General features: G+C 39.9%; 2 protein-coding genes across 2 annotated transcripts; both read right to left on the bottom strand.

Moving 5' to 3' along the window:
* Positions 1 to 2775: 2775 nt before the first annotated feature.
* Positions 2776 to 5706, bottom strand: LOC112188141 (haloacid dehalogenase-like hydrolase domain-containing protein At4g39970). The gene is made up of 11 exons (XM_024327186.2): positions 5295 to 5706; positions 5092 to 5185; positions 4905 to 4949; positions 4752 to 4802; positions 4396 to 4470; positions 4262 to 4295; positions 3812 to 3867; positions 3658 to 3717; positions 3228 to 3287; positions 3066 to 3112; positions 2776 to 2975 (listed from the first exon to the last, which is right to left on the bottom strand). The coding sequence occupies exons 1-11, from the start codon at positions 5624 to 5626 to the stop codon at positions 2927 to 2929; spliced, it is 903 nt and encodes a 300-aa protein (XP_024182954.1). The 5' UTR covers positions 5627 to 5706; the 3' UTR covers positions 2776 to 2926.
* A 6583-nt stretch (positions 5707 to 12289) lies between these two features.
* Positions 12290 to 13391, bottom strand: LOC112190107 (EPIDERMAL PATTERNING FACTOR-like protein 1). Its single transcript, XM_024329531.2, has 2 exons — positions 12931 to 13391; positions 12290 to 12832 (listed from the first exon to the last, which is right to left on the bottom strand). Exons 1-2 carry the CDS (start codon positions 13069 to 13071, stop codon positions 12578 to 12580), a joined length of 396 nt encoding a protein of 131 aa, XP_024185299.1. The 5' UTR covers positions 13072 to 13391; the 3' UTR covers positions 12290 to 12577.
* Between the last annotated feature and the right edge of the window lie 3894 nt (positions 13392 to 17285).

The following is a 17285-nucleotide window of genomic DNA, read 5'->3' as shown; positions in this document are numbered from 1 at the left end:
TATACTGCACTCCTAGCACATAACATATGGCTACGGGCTCACTACCCAGATCATCCCACTAAGTCAATTTGACTTGATAATGGTAGAGAGTTTACATCGACAGTTTTCGATGACTATTGCATTTCATTGGGTATTGATATCAAGTATCATATTCCCATGAACACACCCAATTGGTCTCGTGGAAAAGCCACCATTAAACGACTATAATGGTAGTTCGGACATTGGTAATGCGCACCAATATTTCCGCTTGGGTTATGCAATAACGCATGCAGCTATGCTAATTCGTCTACGACTCATAGCAGTCACTCAACTTTTATTTGCGTTACAGCTAGTGACTGGGTTCGAGTTTAATATCTCGTATTTATGCATATTTGAGTGTGCGGTTCATGTGCCAATTGCGTCGCCACAGCGCATCAACATGAGTCATTGCAACGAATGCATATATATATTTGTTGGACATGAGTCTCCAACTATAAGTCCGCTATGTAGAACGCTTGACAGGCGATCTCTATTTCGCTGGATTTGCGAATTGTCACTTTGATGAGACAGTCTTCCCGTCGTTAGGGGGAGATTAGAACGTCAATGTTCAACAGGAACGACAGGAATTGTTGTGGTCTGTCCCCACTATGTCTCATCTTGATCCCCTAAAAGTGACGAGATCACATATACCTGCTGCAAACATGCCTGCAAGGATTGATGTCCCCACAAGAGGACATGGTGCCACCCAGAGAAGATGGGTACTGCACCACTACCATGGATGGTAGTATGGTGACGCCACAAAGGTGGCATAATGGCGTCATAGGCCATGGGTTCCGCTAGAGAGAATAGGAGACCCATAGGTTCGATGAATTCTCGCCCTAAGAAGAGAGCGAGTTTGGCACAACTTGATCCATTGATCATTGATACTCATAATCCGTCTCATGAGAATATTTTGGATTGTGGTTATGTCCAAGAGACATCGTTGGGGGACGCCTCAATGTTAGAACCAATTCCTGAAAATATAGAGATCTCTACGAACTACACTAGTGTACATGAGGACGTGAAATTATTGAGACCAATGACATCGAACCTTACTCCGTTGAAGAATGCCAACGTAGAGAAACTTGGCCTGAATGGAAAGATGCGATCCAGGTTGAATTGGATTCACTAACGAAGAGGAAGGATTTCGGGCCTGAGATGCCAACACCTCCTAACATAAAACCTATTGACATTAACAGGTCTTCGTTAGATAGCGTGATGAGAAAAAGAGATGGCAATCTCACCTTATGGCGCAAGGTTTCTCACAACCCTCTGGAATCGACTACGAGAAGACATATTCTCTCGTAATGAATGTCATTGCACTCCACTACCTTGTCAGTTTGGTAGCTTCCAACTAACTGAACATGCAGCTTACGAATGTGGTCACTACGTATCTTTATGGGGATCTAGATACGGAATACAATGAAGGTTCTTGTGGACTTCATTTACCCAAGTCAAGTGGCTCTAGACCACGGAACGCATTTGCAACGCGGTTGAAATGCTCACTAAAATGACTGCTTGATTGGGAAGGGATATGGTGAACTATGCCCACGCGTTTCCATGACAAGTTCCGGATTTGCAATTGTCGCGGTTTATGTTGATAAACATAATTGGAACCCTTGAGAGTTAAGGGAAACCGCTGAACACCTGAAATCCGAGTTTGAGAGGAAGGACCTTGGGAGAACACGGTTTTGTCTAAATTCAGAACTTGTATACCGTGTCAAGAGACATTTTGATAAAGTCAAAGATGCACCATGGTCGTTCGTAGTCTTAGCCCTAAAAGGGATCCGTTTCGTCCCAGGGATGATGACGAAGACGTGTTAATAGCGAAAGTGCTTACTTATGTACAATAGGCGCATTATTGTACTTAGTACAACACAAGACCGGACACCTCAATTATTATGAACTTGTTGGCTAGATATAGCCCCGCGCCAACGCAACTCCATTAAATTGGTATAAAGACAATCTTTCGATATTTGAGAGGTACGATTGATATGGGCTCGTTCTATCCCTACAGAGAAAAGAGATGACGGAAGTGTGGGATCGGACCCCACAAGGCAAAATGCCAACTTCCGTGCTCCTCCTCCCCTCCATCGAAATGACAACAAGCATTTCTAAATATTGAAATGAATCAAATCCGATCAGAGGATAATGTAGCGGACTTATTTACTAAGTCGTTACCAAAATCCACCTTCGAGAAACATGTGAAGAGCATTAGATTGAGAAAGTTATCCGAACTCCCATGATTGTAGCAATCAGGGGGAGATATTGACATCAGGGGGAGGCATGATGTCTACATGTTCGATCTCGAAGAGTGAAGGACGTGTTGTGCTCTTTTTGTCCTTCGACCAGGGTTATTTTTGTCCCACAGGGTTTTGGTTACCTGGCAAGGTTTTTAACGAGGCAACAATCAAAGCGTCATCACCAAGTTTGAGCGGCACAAGGGGGAGTGTTGAAGGATATCGACATAATGTGTGCCTCTACAAACTAGGGTTTAGAGTTGTAATAGGAATGTGTTTTAGGTATTCAATTGTAATCAGATTCTATTACCTTTTGGGTACCTTGTAACTCCCTATTTAAAGGGCTCCTATTATCAATGATAACACACAATTCTATTCTCCTACAACAGAAACATGATTAGTTGGGCATACCAGCCACATGGCACGTCTGTCCTACCTAAGAATTTCTCAACTTTCTTATGGCATGAAATGAGAACTCGGAAATCAAATCAATCATTTGATTCATACCTGTGACAGAGAGCCTGAGTTCTTAATTGGAATCCAATTAATGATCAAAATTTTACACCTGTGCATTTAAAGCTTGAAAATGGTAATTAATACATCATATAGGAACTTTGAAATGACAAATGTGAAAGACAATGCTGGAAAGTCTGAAGAAGTGCACTTTTCTAATTGGCAATGACAGCATTTTCAAGTAACAATTCCAAGTCTTTCAGTCTGCAAGTATTGTATGAACCATATGTTAGTATCTCAAACTTAACAAAATGAAAGTATATACACGAGAGAGAAGAAAATAAATTCCAGTACCTTATGTTACTCAAGTCAGGATATAGTGCTATTGCATCTTTAAAATCCTAGAGCAAATTAAAAAAATAGTTTAGTCATCTCAATATGCAGTTATCTGGCCGTCATTTGCTAGCTACTTCAGATCATCTAGATGAAATCCTTAAGATAAGAGTAAGAGGCCACCTGGTCAGCTGTAGAAGATGTATAGCTAATCACACATGACATCCCAGCTTTTGTTGCTGCCTACACAACAAATTTTAATTTCCATCAGAATTGAACCACGTCTAGTGAATTAGAGTTCATAGGCAATAACAGAACTTATGGTGAAAACTTCAACTGGTAAATTGTCTCTATTATTTGAATCAGTACGCTCATTCTACTATTTAGTTGAGCCAAGTACAAGTTCATTTATGAAGTATTTTTCCATGTTCTCCAAGGATTTGTCAGAATGTAAAATTCTACATTGAGAATTCGAGGGCCTTGCACAGAAATATATAATATCTCCACAAGTTACCAATTGGCTCGGACCAATTTATTTAAGTTTCAACTTGCAATTAAAATACAATGCTTATGAATACTAGGCAACTGATTACTATGATAAAACAATATGTACCTGTAGCCCAATAACACTGTCCTCTACAACCAAACAATCTCTGACTGAGATACCGAGTCTCTGTGAGGCATAAGAAGTTAGTGTTTTGATATTTAGAAATGCGCAGTGAAGCTAGAAGATGTGGATATTGTCAAATTAGGATGTAGATTGTTACCTTGGCAGCTGTAAGATAAATGGAAGGGTCAGGCTTTTTTTCCTTCACATCATCACCTGCATAGAAAACAACAGAAATTATTGAAGTTAAATATCTGACTCTCTTAAAATACCAGTTCATTTAAATCAGCTCAACCAGGAAGCCTTAATATTACTGAAACAAAAAAGTTCCTGAACAGTGTTAGTGTTACCTTCCATTAACCCTGGCAGCTAAACTAATCCATAAACAGAATGGTATTTGATTTAGTCTTCTAGGCAAGAATGCATCAAATTATAATATAATGGAGCTGGAATATCAATCATGTGTAATTGACGTGATCCTAAACATATGAGATCGTATGCTGATAAGTGATAAGTGGAGTAATAAGTCACAACATGTGTCTCACACAAGGTTTTAACTTTTAACCAATAAGTTATAAAAGATATCACATTTTGGAAGTAGTGAACATACCAGCAAGAAAGCAATCAAGACCTTGAAACCGCTCCTAAAATAAGGAAGGTACAATGAATGGATAAACACTTTGTAGAAACAAAGAGGTAGATAGTACTTCTAACATTAAAAAAAATGTTGGAGAAAAGGCTTACAATTCCTATAAGGCTTTCAAGACATAATATAACTGAACTCTTAGTAGCTGCAGAGCAAACAGCGAGCTTTTTCCCCTACAACAATGAGTGAGGCGCAATCACTCCCACAGGAGTTAAAGAGGCCCTTCTATAGGCTTATGTGACAAAACAGATACTCAAAATGGTGCGAGTGAAAGCAAACTATGCCAAGAAGAGAACAAAGTATGCTAAGAACAGAGCAAATATTAAAAAAACAATTCGTAACTGTTAAAGTGAGTAAAGACCAAATTGCAGATCAAAAAATCATATAAATTAAGTGGATTTTAAAGTACGGTGACAAGAAAATTGCAATTTCAATGGTAAATGTTATATCTTACAGCGGCCTTGGCCTCATCCATTAATCTCAAAACTCCTGGTCTTGGTTCCACCTGTTACCAAATAAAAATAACAATAATCAGAGCTATTTATCAATTTCAACACAACCAATAACAAAGTGAGAAGCAAACGAAAATGCAGAAGTGTCTCCTTACAGTTCCGGACTTGATAATTTCTTTGTACCTCTCAGTTTTCCAATCCTACAAGACCATAACACGATCAACGTACTAGATAGAACTTTTATACTCTCTATGCCCAAAATTAAATTAAAACTAAACAGAAACTAAACTGATTAAAGAACAATGATATACTTTTCTCATTTTTCCAGAATCAAACTAGAACCTGAAGAGTGTCGATGATCTTGGCTCGGCCCTCATCGTCTTCTGGAGGCTTCTCGAAAATGGTGGACGACGGCCACCCGTTCTCCTTAAAGTACCTTAACAATTCAAAACACCCCAATTTACCAAAACAGGAAATATCAATTTTTTCAATTTCGCAACAAAAAAAGAAACAAAAATTGTAGAGAGAAATATAGGGAGAGGGACCATCGCATTTTGGGCTTGCCGCCGCCGATTTGGTTCTGGAGCTGGTCGTAGAACTCGGGGTCCCAATTGAGGGTCTGAGAGGAGCAGCGGACGTTGAAGTGAGCGAAGGCGTCGTTGTAAGCTTGGCGGTGCAGGTGCTCCGACTCGAGGATGACGCCGTCGCAGTCGAAAATCAAGGCTTGGAGAGCAGCAGAGGAAGAAGCTGAGACTGAGAGTGAAAGAGGTCGTCGTGTGGGGGTGGAGAGGTTTCTGGGGCTTCGGAAGTGAAGGCGGGTGGTGTGGGAGAGTAGAAAAGAGGAGGAGGGGGAAGAGAGAGCCATGGTGAACGCCATGGGTTGGGTTCTTGTGGATTTTGGGCGGTTGTCGCAATTTTGAGCGGGTGAACCACGATGACCGTTATGGACCCTCCAAAATTAGTTTTCCACTTTTCCTTTTTCTCATTAAAAGAATATACCTTTTTTTTTTTTTTCTTTTGACAAAACATTAAATTTCTTTTTAAAAACCGAGAAAGAAAAATCTGCTGAAATTTTCGTCACCTCCAACAAAATTAATAATTTATAATGGTCATATCACACAAAGTTTGACTTTTCAACTTTAAGAGGAAAAAAAATGAGTAGATGAGCACAAAAAAGTCCAAACAATATTTACAAACTATAGGGACAAACCACAATACGCTGTCATGTAGGCCTGGGCACGGGCCGGCACCACATGTCAATTTGCTAGGCCCGGGACCAAGCCCCTTTTTTTCAGGCCGGGCTCAAATAATGTTTTTCAGTTATAGGGATCATGAAGGACCGGACCCAAATAGGCCCGGGCCGGTCTTGCAGGGTTTTCGGGCCCAAAAGTCCTATTTTGCTTACCTTGAGTTTCTCCACAATTTCATCCTCAGTCTCCCTCAATCTTCAGTCTTTAATCAATTGAAGCAATCCATCACAAGGCTTACATTTTTCATCGATATGTGACGGCAAAGATTATGTATTTGGTGATTTGTAGTGGTTCTGCAATCGTCAAAGAAGAAAAGAACAAGAAGGGAAAAGGCACAAAGCTCGACCAAGTGCATCTGGGTTCGACCATTTTTTTATGTTTCTAATTTTCTGGGTTTGGAGCACAGCCTAACCCATCATTCAAATCACAAACTAAGCTATAAAATGAAGAAATAACATCCAAACTTCAAAGTTACAAACCCAAAGTTTCAAAGAATCAAAGTTACCGACCGAATAAAGTTCCAACGCCTTCAGACTGGCTGGAATGAAGGGAAGCCGCCACCATCTCACTCCAACAAACCAGAGCTGCGTTTCCATTTAGGAATTAGGGTTCTAAGGCTCTATTCTTCAAGAAGCGGCTTGGAGTTTTTGATGAAGGGATTGAATGGGATTGATTGATTGAATTAGAGTTATAAGGCTCTGCATAGAAAAGAGGCTTGGGGTTTTTGACGAAGGGATTGGGGAAATCAGCTCTTTGACAAAGGGATTGAATGAGATTGATTGATTGAAGGTGACTGAATTGAGATTGATTAATTGATAGGTGGAAGGGATCGGGGAAAATTGAGTATAAAGTTAGAAACTAGAAAGGGATCGGGGAAAATTGAGAAACAAGAATAAGGTATGGGGATAAAATGAAAAAACTGAAAAGGTATATTAGGAGTGTTCGGAACTTCGGGCTTTACATTCATTGAATCCTAGGGCCCGGGACCGACCCGTTAAAACTCAAACGGTCCGGGCTTTATTTTTTTGTGTCTTTTTTTTCTCAAAGCCCAGCCCGGACCCGACGGTCTGGATCTGTCCAATCCAGACTTTCGAGCTAAAATGCCCAGGCCTACGTGTCGTTTTATGTTTTTATTCCCAAAACCTATGCTTCGTGCTTTGCAACTCAACTCGTTTCCATGGTCGTCGTCATCCTCAATGGTTCAACCCTAAGTCGTGATCAGACCCACCTAGTACCTTTATCAACTTCTAAAACCAGCTAAGGACTTTACAGATTTGGTTCTTCCATTTATCAAATCAATGAACGAACTAAATCTGTCAGACTTAAACATTTCATGTTCATATATAATAAATCACGATTATGAATATTTTAACAATTAGCAATTTGAAAGATTTCATAAGTGATCTAGTAATGCAAACACCTAACTGTTGATTTGTCATAATGTAATCGAACAGTGAGTCTCACAATCATTGATTAGGAAATCTTTATTTTAATGAATCTCATTATAAGCTCTCATTTTTTCTTTTTTTTTCTTTTTTTTTTTTGCTAAAAATACTCAACTAATAGAAAATATTTTGGGGCACGCGCTCCACGCACTAACCCTAACCTAGACTTGTCGCTGTTTCTGTTTGCTCTCGTCCGGCCGCCCAGTAGTGTTGTCGCAGGCCGATGGTCATGCCGGCGTGCGGCCGGATGGGATGTTGTGTAGGTGATTGAGGATTGGGCCTGCGAGGGTTCTCTTTATATTGGTTTGAATACAGGAGTCGGGTGAAGAGCATAAGGTGATAGTTGGTCGTGTGGCTGGGAATAATCGATCCGATCTCCGAGTCTGGGTCTCAATCTGCCTAGATCTTGTCCCAGATGGAGTGAAGATGGGTTGTGGCTGGGTTTTAATCACACAGCAGAAGGAGGCGTGATTGTGCTCTCGAGATTGGGGGTTGTGGTGGTGGCAATTACAATATGCAGGAGGTATGTCGGCGGCGAATCTTCGACGGCTGACGGGGTCCGAAAGCGGCGGCATGACGGGCATAGTGGTGTGACGCTGGTGGCTAGCCTCCTTGTGCCAGGGCAACCTTGGGCTGGACTCACTGTTTTGGGCCCTTCTGGCCTTGGTCTAATTGTGAGCCTAATTTTGGTCTAGTCGTACTTGGGCCTGGGGCTTTACCCTAGGTCCATTAGGGTTTATTAAATTCTCTAATGTTGTTTTTCATTTATGTTATTTAGTTTGTTTGCGCTTATTGCAAGTAATAAGTCCTTACAATAGTTGTGTAGGGCTAGTCGGGCTAAGTGCTTGTGTGTTCACTCAAAGTGTCTTGTCTACTCTAGGTAGGCAGCGAGTTCCTTACTTCGTCAAATGATCGCTACTGTCTAATGGTAGGGTGAAATTAAGTGTTGTCAGATCTATCCTCCAGCGGCATCATAGTAGGAAAGCTGAGATTATGGTAATTATGCTACGTTGTAGTCAGGTTACTTATCGAGTTATCATTCCATTATGTCACCACTATGTCAAACCAAATAGAGCACTTTGCTAGTTGGTGCTTGTTAGAATACATGTCGTTTGTAGAGAATCCGGATATTATTTCGAGAAATACTCTAGATGCTTATTGTAATCAGGGGTTTAGGATCAATGTTCCCCTCTTGTATTCAGTAGTTTCATTAATCAAGGCTTGAGAGCAGCCGCACCAGCCCTTTATTTATTATAAGCTCTCCTAACCTAGTTATATTTTTAGAAAACCCCTTTCTTTTTTTTTCTTTTTTTTTTTGATAAAGTTGAAAAACCATATTTAACTATTTAACAATAACAACAGCGCCTTTTTAGCTTGATTTCTTCCCTTTTCAATTAACTTTTTGTTCTTTATCTTTAACTCTTGTCTAGTTGTTTCGGTCTTGATGTCTAGCTCTCGTTTTTTCTCCCAGAAAAATCTAACGGCTCCGCCTCTTCTTGAGGTCAACCATCATGGAGGTAGCACCTATAGCTGCTCTTGCTTGGGTGGGTGGTCTACTTATCCTCCCGTAGCATTCTTTTTTTGGGCTATTTCTTTGGTGGCTACCTTAGGATGCAGTTGGTTCTTCCTAGTTCCTCTACCATGGTCTCGCACCTTTGGGTGGCTACCGACCTATGGCTCTCAAGCTGGTAGAGGGGAATGTCATACACTGAGAGTTATTTCTTTCGTTGAGGAGATTATGTCAATGATCCGTCAGTTGGCTTCTCCAAGGGGTGTGCCAGCGATTAATCTTGGTTCTACAAGTCGTGGGTTTGTTGCAGTTGGTGTTGGAGGGAGGTTTTACCGGGATGTTATTGACAGTAGCAACAAGTTTTGGGTTTGATGGCTGCAGTGAGACTACTGCTCCAGTTGTCCACGATCCACGTTTTGAGAAGAAAGTGGCTCTGTCCTATTGGTTGTTGAATCTATGTTTGAATCACAGCGGTATTAGTGTTGCAGGTGTTGTTGATGGCCGTGATAAGTCGGCTGCATGTGGTGTTGACGACAGCTCTTGGCATGATGATGGGCTAAGGTTTCTTCCTCCTTGCCTATTGGTTATGGGCTCGGATCTACAACTTTACTATTGGGTTTCTTTTTTTAATTTTTTTATTTGGGCTATGAAGCCTGTAGGCATTCTTGGGGATACCCCCTCTGTGTAGGGTGATACTTCGAGAACATGAACAAATTAGAATTAATTTTTAGTTGTTTCGGTGCTCTTTCTAATAGTGTCAAGTTACTTGATAAACCCCTCTGTTTCTCTCTTCAAAATCTAAAGTGATACTGCATGACCCACTTTATGAGGTGTCCCCAACCTTCAAAGTTGGGTGGCCCAGTTAGGGTCTACCCAAGAGAGTTGCTTCCACTTATAGTTCTGGATCTTTGTGTGGACCTAGTAGTTATTATTAGGGCTGGTTGCGGCACGGTTGCTGACATTTTTGGGGTCAGCCGAATACCGACCGAAGATCTTCGGTTTCGTCAGAATTGAAACCAGTACCGTGCCGGAAGTTCGGTTACCGAAACTTCGGTTTACCGAGGTAAACAGTCGGTATCGGTTGGTATTTTGGCACACCAATCGTCGGAGCTCGGTGAGGTCCATGATGGTGGAGGTGAGTCACGGTGGTGACCGGAAGTGGGTGTCGGAGGAGAGAGAAAACAGATCTAGTTCCTTTGTCCTCCATTAGACCAAAACAATTTGGAGATGAGAGAGGGAGGCAGAGAAGAGGAGCTGGGATATGAGAGAGAAGGAGAGCAATAGGCGGAGGAGCAGAGAGAGGGGAAGGCGGAGAAGAGGGTGGGGGGAGTGGGTGGAGGAGATGACTAGATGAGAGAGAGTGAGATAGAGGAAAAGAGGAGCTGGATTCCACCATGAGGTTTGGGACATTTGCAACTTGTACTCCTTGACAAGGTTACTTCATGAGTCCTTGTAGTTAATTAGAGAAAGAATCTAAGATAGAATGGCAGAAGAATAGAAGTCAGAAACGAGAAGAGAGAGAGAGAGAGAGTCGTTTCTGGAAGAAGAAGAAGAAGAAGAAGAAGAAGGAAGATCGAATAAGAGAGTGAAGGAGAGAGGAAGTCATTTCTGGAAGGAACATGTTGGTCGGTTCGGTAATACCGAACTTATGAAACATGATGTGCCACTGCCGAGCCGACAATCTCACTTCGGTACGGCACTACCGGTACCGATCCACCGGCTATCGTCTTTGTCGGCGTCAACTCTACCAGCTAGTTTCCGGTCGATAGCGGCACGTTCGGCAATTTGCCAGTAGTTATTTTTTTGGTTTTCCACATAAATTCAAGAGAAAATCCGGGGTGAGTTCTATAACTAATACTTTCTTTGAACCCATTCTAATGGTGATGGTATGTTAGATTACTTTGGAGTTTCGTAGACGTGTCTCAATCTTGTTAGTGAGTCATTATGTAACGTTATGTACCTTTACTCTTTAATTGATTGACACCCAATTTTCTTCAAAAACTCTCGTCTAGTTTATTTTTAATCCTTGTTCCATCCTTAGAGCATCTCCAACAGAATAATTATTTCAAAAAAATTTTGAAATTTAACTAGTTTTAGGCTAAGTTTGATCTCCAGCAGACTAGCTAAACAAAAGCTAAATTTAGCTTTAGCTAAAAGACCTAGCTATATTTAGCTAGAGAGGAGAGAGAATTTAACTAAAAGTTAAATTTAACTTGAGTTTTAGGTATTTGCTGGAGCATAACTCAATATTCAACTAGCTATATTTTAATTTTAGCTACTTTTAGCTATCCAGATAGCTATCACTGTTAGAGATGCTCTTAGTAGTCAAGACCACAATATTTTGCGCTCATGTGATAAGCACATCATAGTCTTTATTATCTAGAAAAGGCTAAAATGGTACACGGGCAAGAGAATTACTGAATTTGTTTTTCTGGCTGATGAGGGGACATGAATCTTGTTCATCACTAATTAACAGAAGTAAATCGGGCCAGACAGAGAAATTTCTCGCACCAAGCATTGGATGCTATATTTTGGGTCCTACGTAGGTCGACCCTACGGTAAATAATTTTCTTGGCATTGCTCCAATTTTCTTCCCCTTGCGGGATTGTTTGTACCCTTCCGGATCAGTTTGTCCAATTTTAATTAAAAAAAAAAAATCGGACATGACTTGACCTGGACACGCCATGCTTTCATTGCTTAGTAGTCACATCTCTCCAATATTTCTAGCTAGGCAAGGGAGCAAACAAACCACATGGTTTTCTGGCAATCTGCCATTAAGAAAATCTCTGCTTATCTGGGTACGGAGATATGCAGGTGTATTGGGTTTACTGTTGTTACTTGAAACCAAGATTAACTTAATTTCAACTGAATTCCGAGGCCTTTTCTGGTCAGATTTGAAAGCGATTGTTACAGTACTCAAAAGATATGACCAGAAAGCCTCAATGGCAGAGAGTGATGTATCATATCATTTCACGTATGGGCATGCTGGACCTTTGAAGGAAGGGACAAACTCAATTATAAACAAATTTCAGAATCTGGTTTCACCCCAAAAAAAAATAAAAAAATTCTCCGGGTATCAAATTCATATGCAGAAGAAATATATACTTTTCTTCTTCTAATTCTAAGCAGAAGAAATTATAAAACAAAATCTGAATAAAAATTGACAGTGAAAGAGAAAACTTTAGCGGAAAATTGTTTGTGACTCAAAATAGAGAAACATTGGCAACAAACTTCGCCTCTCGTGCTAGTGATTAGTTATTTATCCCCCACTAGTCGTAGGATACAAAAAGTGAAGATATATCAAATTAAGCAACAAGAACAAAGTTTTTTTTTTATTTTTTTATTTTTATAAGAAGAAACAAGAACAAAGTTGGAAACATCAGAAGCTCAGAAAGTTTCACAATTTTATTATGTACAATACGGTATAATATGCCTAAAAGTGTACATATAATGGTGACAGGACCAAGATCCCCTGTTTCTAAATAATCCCATGGACCCCCTTAAACAAATTACAATATAATAAACAGCTAAAGAACAGCTAATTAATTAACAAACTAATTAATATATAGTTTACATAAATCAAATTAAACCCATATTTCCATCTTGAGGATGGAAATTTTCACCTAGGGATTGAAGAAGTGGTCACCACAATGGCATTTCCAACCCAGTGGCTTGTAATTGGAGTACCTGTTATCCAGATGAGACGGGTCAAAGAGCACCATGGGCTTAGCGGGTCGGGTCTTCCCCACGGGTCGGACCCGGTCGCGGCTGGGCATGGTGGGGACTTGGACCGCCATGCAAGGGTGGCACTGGTTGCACTTGTTGTGGCAGCTCGGTGGTGTTGAGCCCAATCTGGCTTTCTCAGCAAACAATAGTCCCTGAAATATATATAACAAAACAGAACAAGAATTACTTCAGCAGCACACATGGGTGTAGAAAGTAATTAAATTGAAGGCTTTAAGTTGTTATTACATACCCGAAGAGAAATAAAACAAGAGGCTGGAGAGAGAACAAGAAGAAGAAGAACAATAATGGCTCTGGTTGCGGTGAAAAACCGAAGATTTATTGAAGAATTCATGGGGATGGTGAAAAAAGAATTCACTGATGAGAAATGCATTTATATTATCATGTTACCATGAAGTCATGGCCCCTAAAAATGAACGAGAAGGGATCGAGGAGAAGAAATTAAATAGTTTTTAAGACCCACTTGCCAGTTTTCTTCTGAAACTTGCCATACAAGAAGGAAGTAAAACACAGAGAGATGGAGCTTTGGTTTTGAATTTGTGATGGCTTTTGGCTAAAGAGAAGGAACAGCAGGGTGGTTGAGTGAACTGTGCTCGGTTATGGGAGCTCTGAGTCTCTGACCACATATACAATGAGAGAGAGAGAGAGAGAGAGAGAGAGAGCGAGATCAGAATGGCGCAGAAGAGTGAAAGGGACAATACGAAAAAGAAAACCAATTGGTAGAATTGGAGGACCCCTTCAGTCAGGACTCGTAGTAGTACTGTCTCTGCTCTAAGCTAGGTGGATAGCTAGTGAGCAGTAGTTTATATTGTGGGTAAAAAATGAGGCAGTAGTAGAAGAGAGTAATTGCATTTGGAAATTAATGAGTCTGGGTCGTCAGCTCAGTGTGTTCAGATGATCAGGGTTTGACTGGTGTTGCATTAAAGCTCGAGTCTTTGGGAATTGGGACTTGGGAGGTATAAGAGAAGCTTTGAATTGTCTCCATGATTGTGTTCATTTTTTTGATAAAATCATACACCGTATGACCTATCATTTCTTATCATCATAAGATTTACTTTTGTTAGTCGATTCGCTAGTTACAAATGTTTTCGTGAATTCGTGATGACTCTGGAAGGATAGACTCTTAAGCATCCAACCAGAGATGAACAACTTCACCGCATATTCAAATTAATCTAAACACGCATGTAATTGGTAATCATCGAAAAAAATAATAATAATTGGTATACGGTTGCCGGAACGGTGACTAAGTGACTTACTAGAGTTGGCTTCCAGCTCCCTCTTTTAATTCGACATGGGGATTTACTACTAGAAGGTCATATGCATCTTCACCATAAGTCAGTGTATCTTTCCTAACAATGAATCTCCCCATTTTACCAAGGTGCAGAGGCGCAGAGCAGAGGTCCTATGCGAAAGTTTAAAATGCAGCCCTCTAAGTTGTAATCTCGTATGAAAATTTAGGAAGACAAAATTATCAAAATCTCATCAAATTCATAATTGAAACTTATATTTGAACAACTGACAATATCCAACAATATCTAATCAATTATACCTCATTAGATGAGCCTACAAAAGAGGCCAAATATTCACTACAAAAGAAAAGTTTGCAGCAAAAAAAATTATAGAAAGATCTCATATAAAACACTCAAAATAACACATTCTTTCAGCAAAGTGTTGATTGATATATCAGCATCCGGCTTTCATTTTAAAATCAATCTACTTGCCTTCATAGTGGCAAAATCATCAATTAGTTTATCACAATTGATTTTTCAAAGCTAGTCCATTTGATTTGCATGCTTCTAAATTTTAACATAACATCACCAAACAATCCAAGCAAATCAATGTGAATGAGAGAACTTGATTCTCTGAAGATCAAAGACTTAAAGTATAGTATGAGACTCTTGAGTATGAAGACCCAAAAATAAATTAAAATTAAAATTAAAAGACAAAACAACTGCCCGGGCCCAAAACAAAACCCTAGCAGCCCAATACCAGGCCAGCCAAAAAAACTAGGGCAAACCTTAGATGAGAATGAAATTAAGCCGCCGCGGCCATGTCCCACTCGCCGGAGTACATTGCCTGTGCTAGCACTACCACTGATAACACCCTCTTTGAGTCTACCACCCATACGAGCAAGGAGTTCAGACAGAAATGGATGAAGTTCTAGCAGAGGGTAACAAACCCACCACTATAGTCGAAGTTGAATTCGAATTCCAGCCTGACATCCACCTCTGCCGGCGTAGAAAAAAGGGGATCACCACCAGTCCCTTTGTCCTCCATCAACCAAGCTCTCAGTCATGCCAGAGAGTGCCACCAACACATTGAGCCCGCATGGCCGCTCCAAGGCCTCCACCACAGAGAGCTCGCATCACCGCCGACAAGCTTCCCCCACTGTGCCCCTGTGCAGACGTCAGAAAGCTTCGGAGTCTCAAGGCTTTAGATTCCATCTTCAGGGCTAGATTGGAATTTAGGCCATTGACTAACCAGTCACCATCGGACCCATGCCTACCTGCGGCCCAGTAATCAACCCAAGCATTGACGCTATCGTTCACGCCTCTGATGTCGACAACACGAGAACCTGAGAGCCGGAACCCCCTCCACCTCCAAGGATCGATGGCACCTCTATCGATCCTCCTAGCAGGAACAAAAAGCATATTCGGATCCATCACGCTTCCTCCGTCACTGCAGCCAGCAAGTACAAGGAGAAGGAAAAGTAGAAAAAGACGACCGTCGGCACACCCCCTGTTGACATAAAACACGCTGGAAAAGGACAGCGCGGCTATCCCATTTGTGGCACCAGCCATAGTTTTGAGAATTTTATCAGAGACGAAAGGTCTTTGAGGAAACCCTAGCAGAGCGGAGCGCCTAGGTCAATTCCACAATATTAGAGTTTACATCCGCTTTTCTATTATAATATTAGTTTCTTGATTAAATTCAAAAGATGAATCTATATATATTAAGACATTATTCTTCCTTGATCTTGCCTATCACATTACCTCTTTCTCCTTCTCCTTCTTCTTCTTCTTCTTCTTCTTCTTCTTCTTCTTTTCTACCGAATCATCTCTTTTTACCTCTCCTTCTTCAATGCATATCTTCTTTCCAAACATACTTCTCATTTCTTTGTTTATTTCTTTTTCTCTCATATCTGTATTTTTTATGTGGCTTCTCCCTTCTTAATTCTTTTTTAGGTCTTACTAACGTGACTTCTTCAATTCACAGCTACCTTTATTATAGACTTGGTAAGAAGGTGTTGCTTACCTTTGATATAGAATCGATCATGGTGTTATACGTAAGATTTGTCCTAAAATTTGATTAGACATTTTTATTTAACATTTACATACCTTATTTATAGGTAAGAGTTCACAAGTTTAGAAAAGATCAAGTTTCTCTATATCTATATATATAAAGTTCTCTCATTATCTCCCACTTTCTCTTTCATACTTTTTAGCTTTTAATTAGGTATAGGTTCTATATGTACATATTTGTATCTTTTGATTAGATTGGTAATATATTCTATGTTTTTTTTCTAGCTTTGTATGTCTAGGTAGGCCAAATCTCTACTATACAACTTTAAATACCTACTACATAGATACATTATTGCTTCAATGTTTGAATTTTTGATCTAGTGGTTTTCATCCTATAATGTAGATATATAAATACTTGATATTTCCAAACCTACATCTTAGGTATATTGAGTTCACAGGAATGCATTTAGTCTTTTTTTTTCTTTTTTTACAAGGGGTTTGGAACCCAGTCTAACTGGGAGGCTCAACCCCATGCTTGTTATTATTATTAATAATAGTAGAAATATTGTACATCGAGGGGGACATAAAACCTAAACCTCGAGTACTAGTACATGAATCCTCGTAGAGAACATCCCGCATTTAGTCTTATATGTTTGAAAATTATTCATTGATGAATTGTAGATTTTGGAATTTGAATTTAAAATTTAAAATTGATCTAAAATTGTAATTCAATTAGTGAATTTGGAATTATGTACCTTATTTGGTTCTAAGGGTAAAATGAACTATTTAAAAAAATGGACCGCAATAAACAAGAAAAGATATGCAGACTACATCCAAGTTTTATGTAAGAGCTAAAATCATTTTACCACCCTAAACTTTACACTTAAAATTAGTTATGCCCCAAACCTGTAATTTGATCGTGTGTGCCCTTGTACTCACCAATTTGATCAATTATGATTTATGACCAATTCTTCACTAATCTATCAATTTATTCATATATTATTGTCCACTCTGTTAAAGGAAAAACACATTATGTGCATTCGTCAAAATAACTGACGAAGAGGGAATCAAGGAATTGCAATCACATCACAATCAACATTTACTATCATTATTGTAATTGATGTTTTCGTTGTAATTCTATACCTATATAAAGGGACTATGAAATGAAATGAGCAGACCAATTCCATTTTACTTTTACACGTTATCAACACGAGTCTCTAGCCCTCGCTTCGAAAAAAAAAAAAAAAAAAAAAAAACCCAAACCCTAGAATTTTGTTTTCTGCCGCCACCCTAAACAAAAACAAAAAAAAAATTCTGCCCGGTCGCGAAGCTCCACAGCTGGCCC

Source organism: Rosa chinensis, chromosome 2 (assembly GCF_002994745.2).
Source record: "Rosa chinensis cultivar Old Blush chromosome 2, RchiOBHm-V2, whole genome shotgun sequence".
NCBI lineage: Eukaryota > Viridiplantae > Streptophyta > Magnoliopsida > Rosales > Rosaceae > Rosa > Rosa chinensis.
The sequence above is the reverse complement of the archived record's forward strand: the minus strand, read 5'-3'. Positions and strand labels throughout refer to the sequence as shown.

What these genes read in the sequence shown, in the direction of transcription:
- LOC112188141 (XM_024327186.2), bottom strand. Translation starts at nt 5,626, where the DNA reads ATGGCGTTCACCATGGCTCTCTCTTCCCCCTCCTCCTCTTTTCTACTC. An exon ending in TGGATGAGGCCAAGGCCGCT is followed by an intron (nt 4,471 to 4,751) that starts GTAAGATATAAC and finishes TCATTGTTGTAG; the next exon opens with GGGAAAAAGCTCGCTGTTTG. An exon ending in CCTGACTTGAGTAACATAAG is followed by an intron (nt 2,976 to 3,065) that starts GTACTGGAATTT and finishes CAATACTTGCAG; the next exon opens with ACTGAAAGACTTGGAATTGT.
- LOC112190107 (XM_024329531.2), bottom strand. Translation starts at nt 13,071, where the DNA reads ATGCATTTCTCATCAGTGAATTCTTTTTTCACCATCCCCATGAATTCT. An exon ending in CTTGTTTTATTTCTCTTCGG is followed by an intron (nt 12,833 to 12,930) that starts GTATGTAATAAC and finishes TATATATTTCAG; the next exon opens with GGACTATTGTTTGCTGAGAA.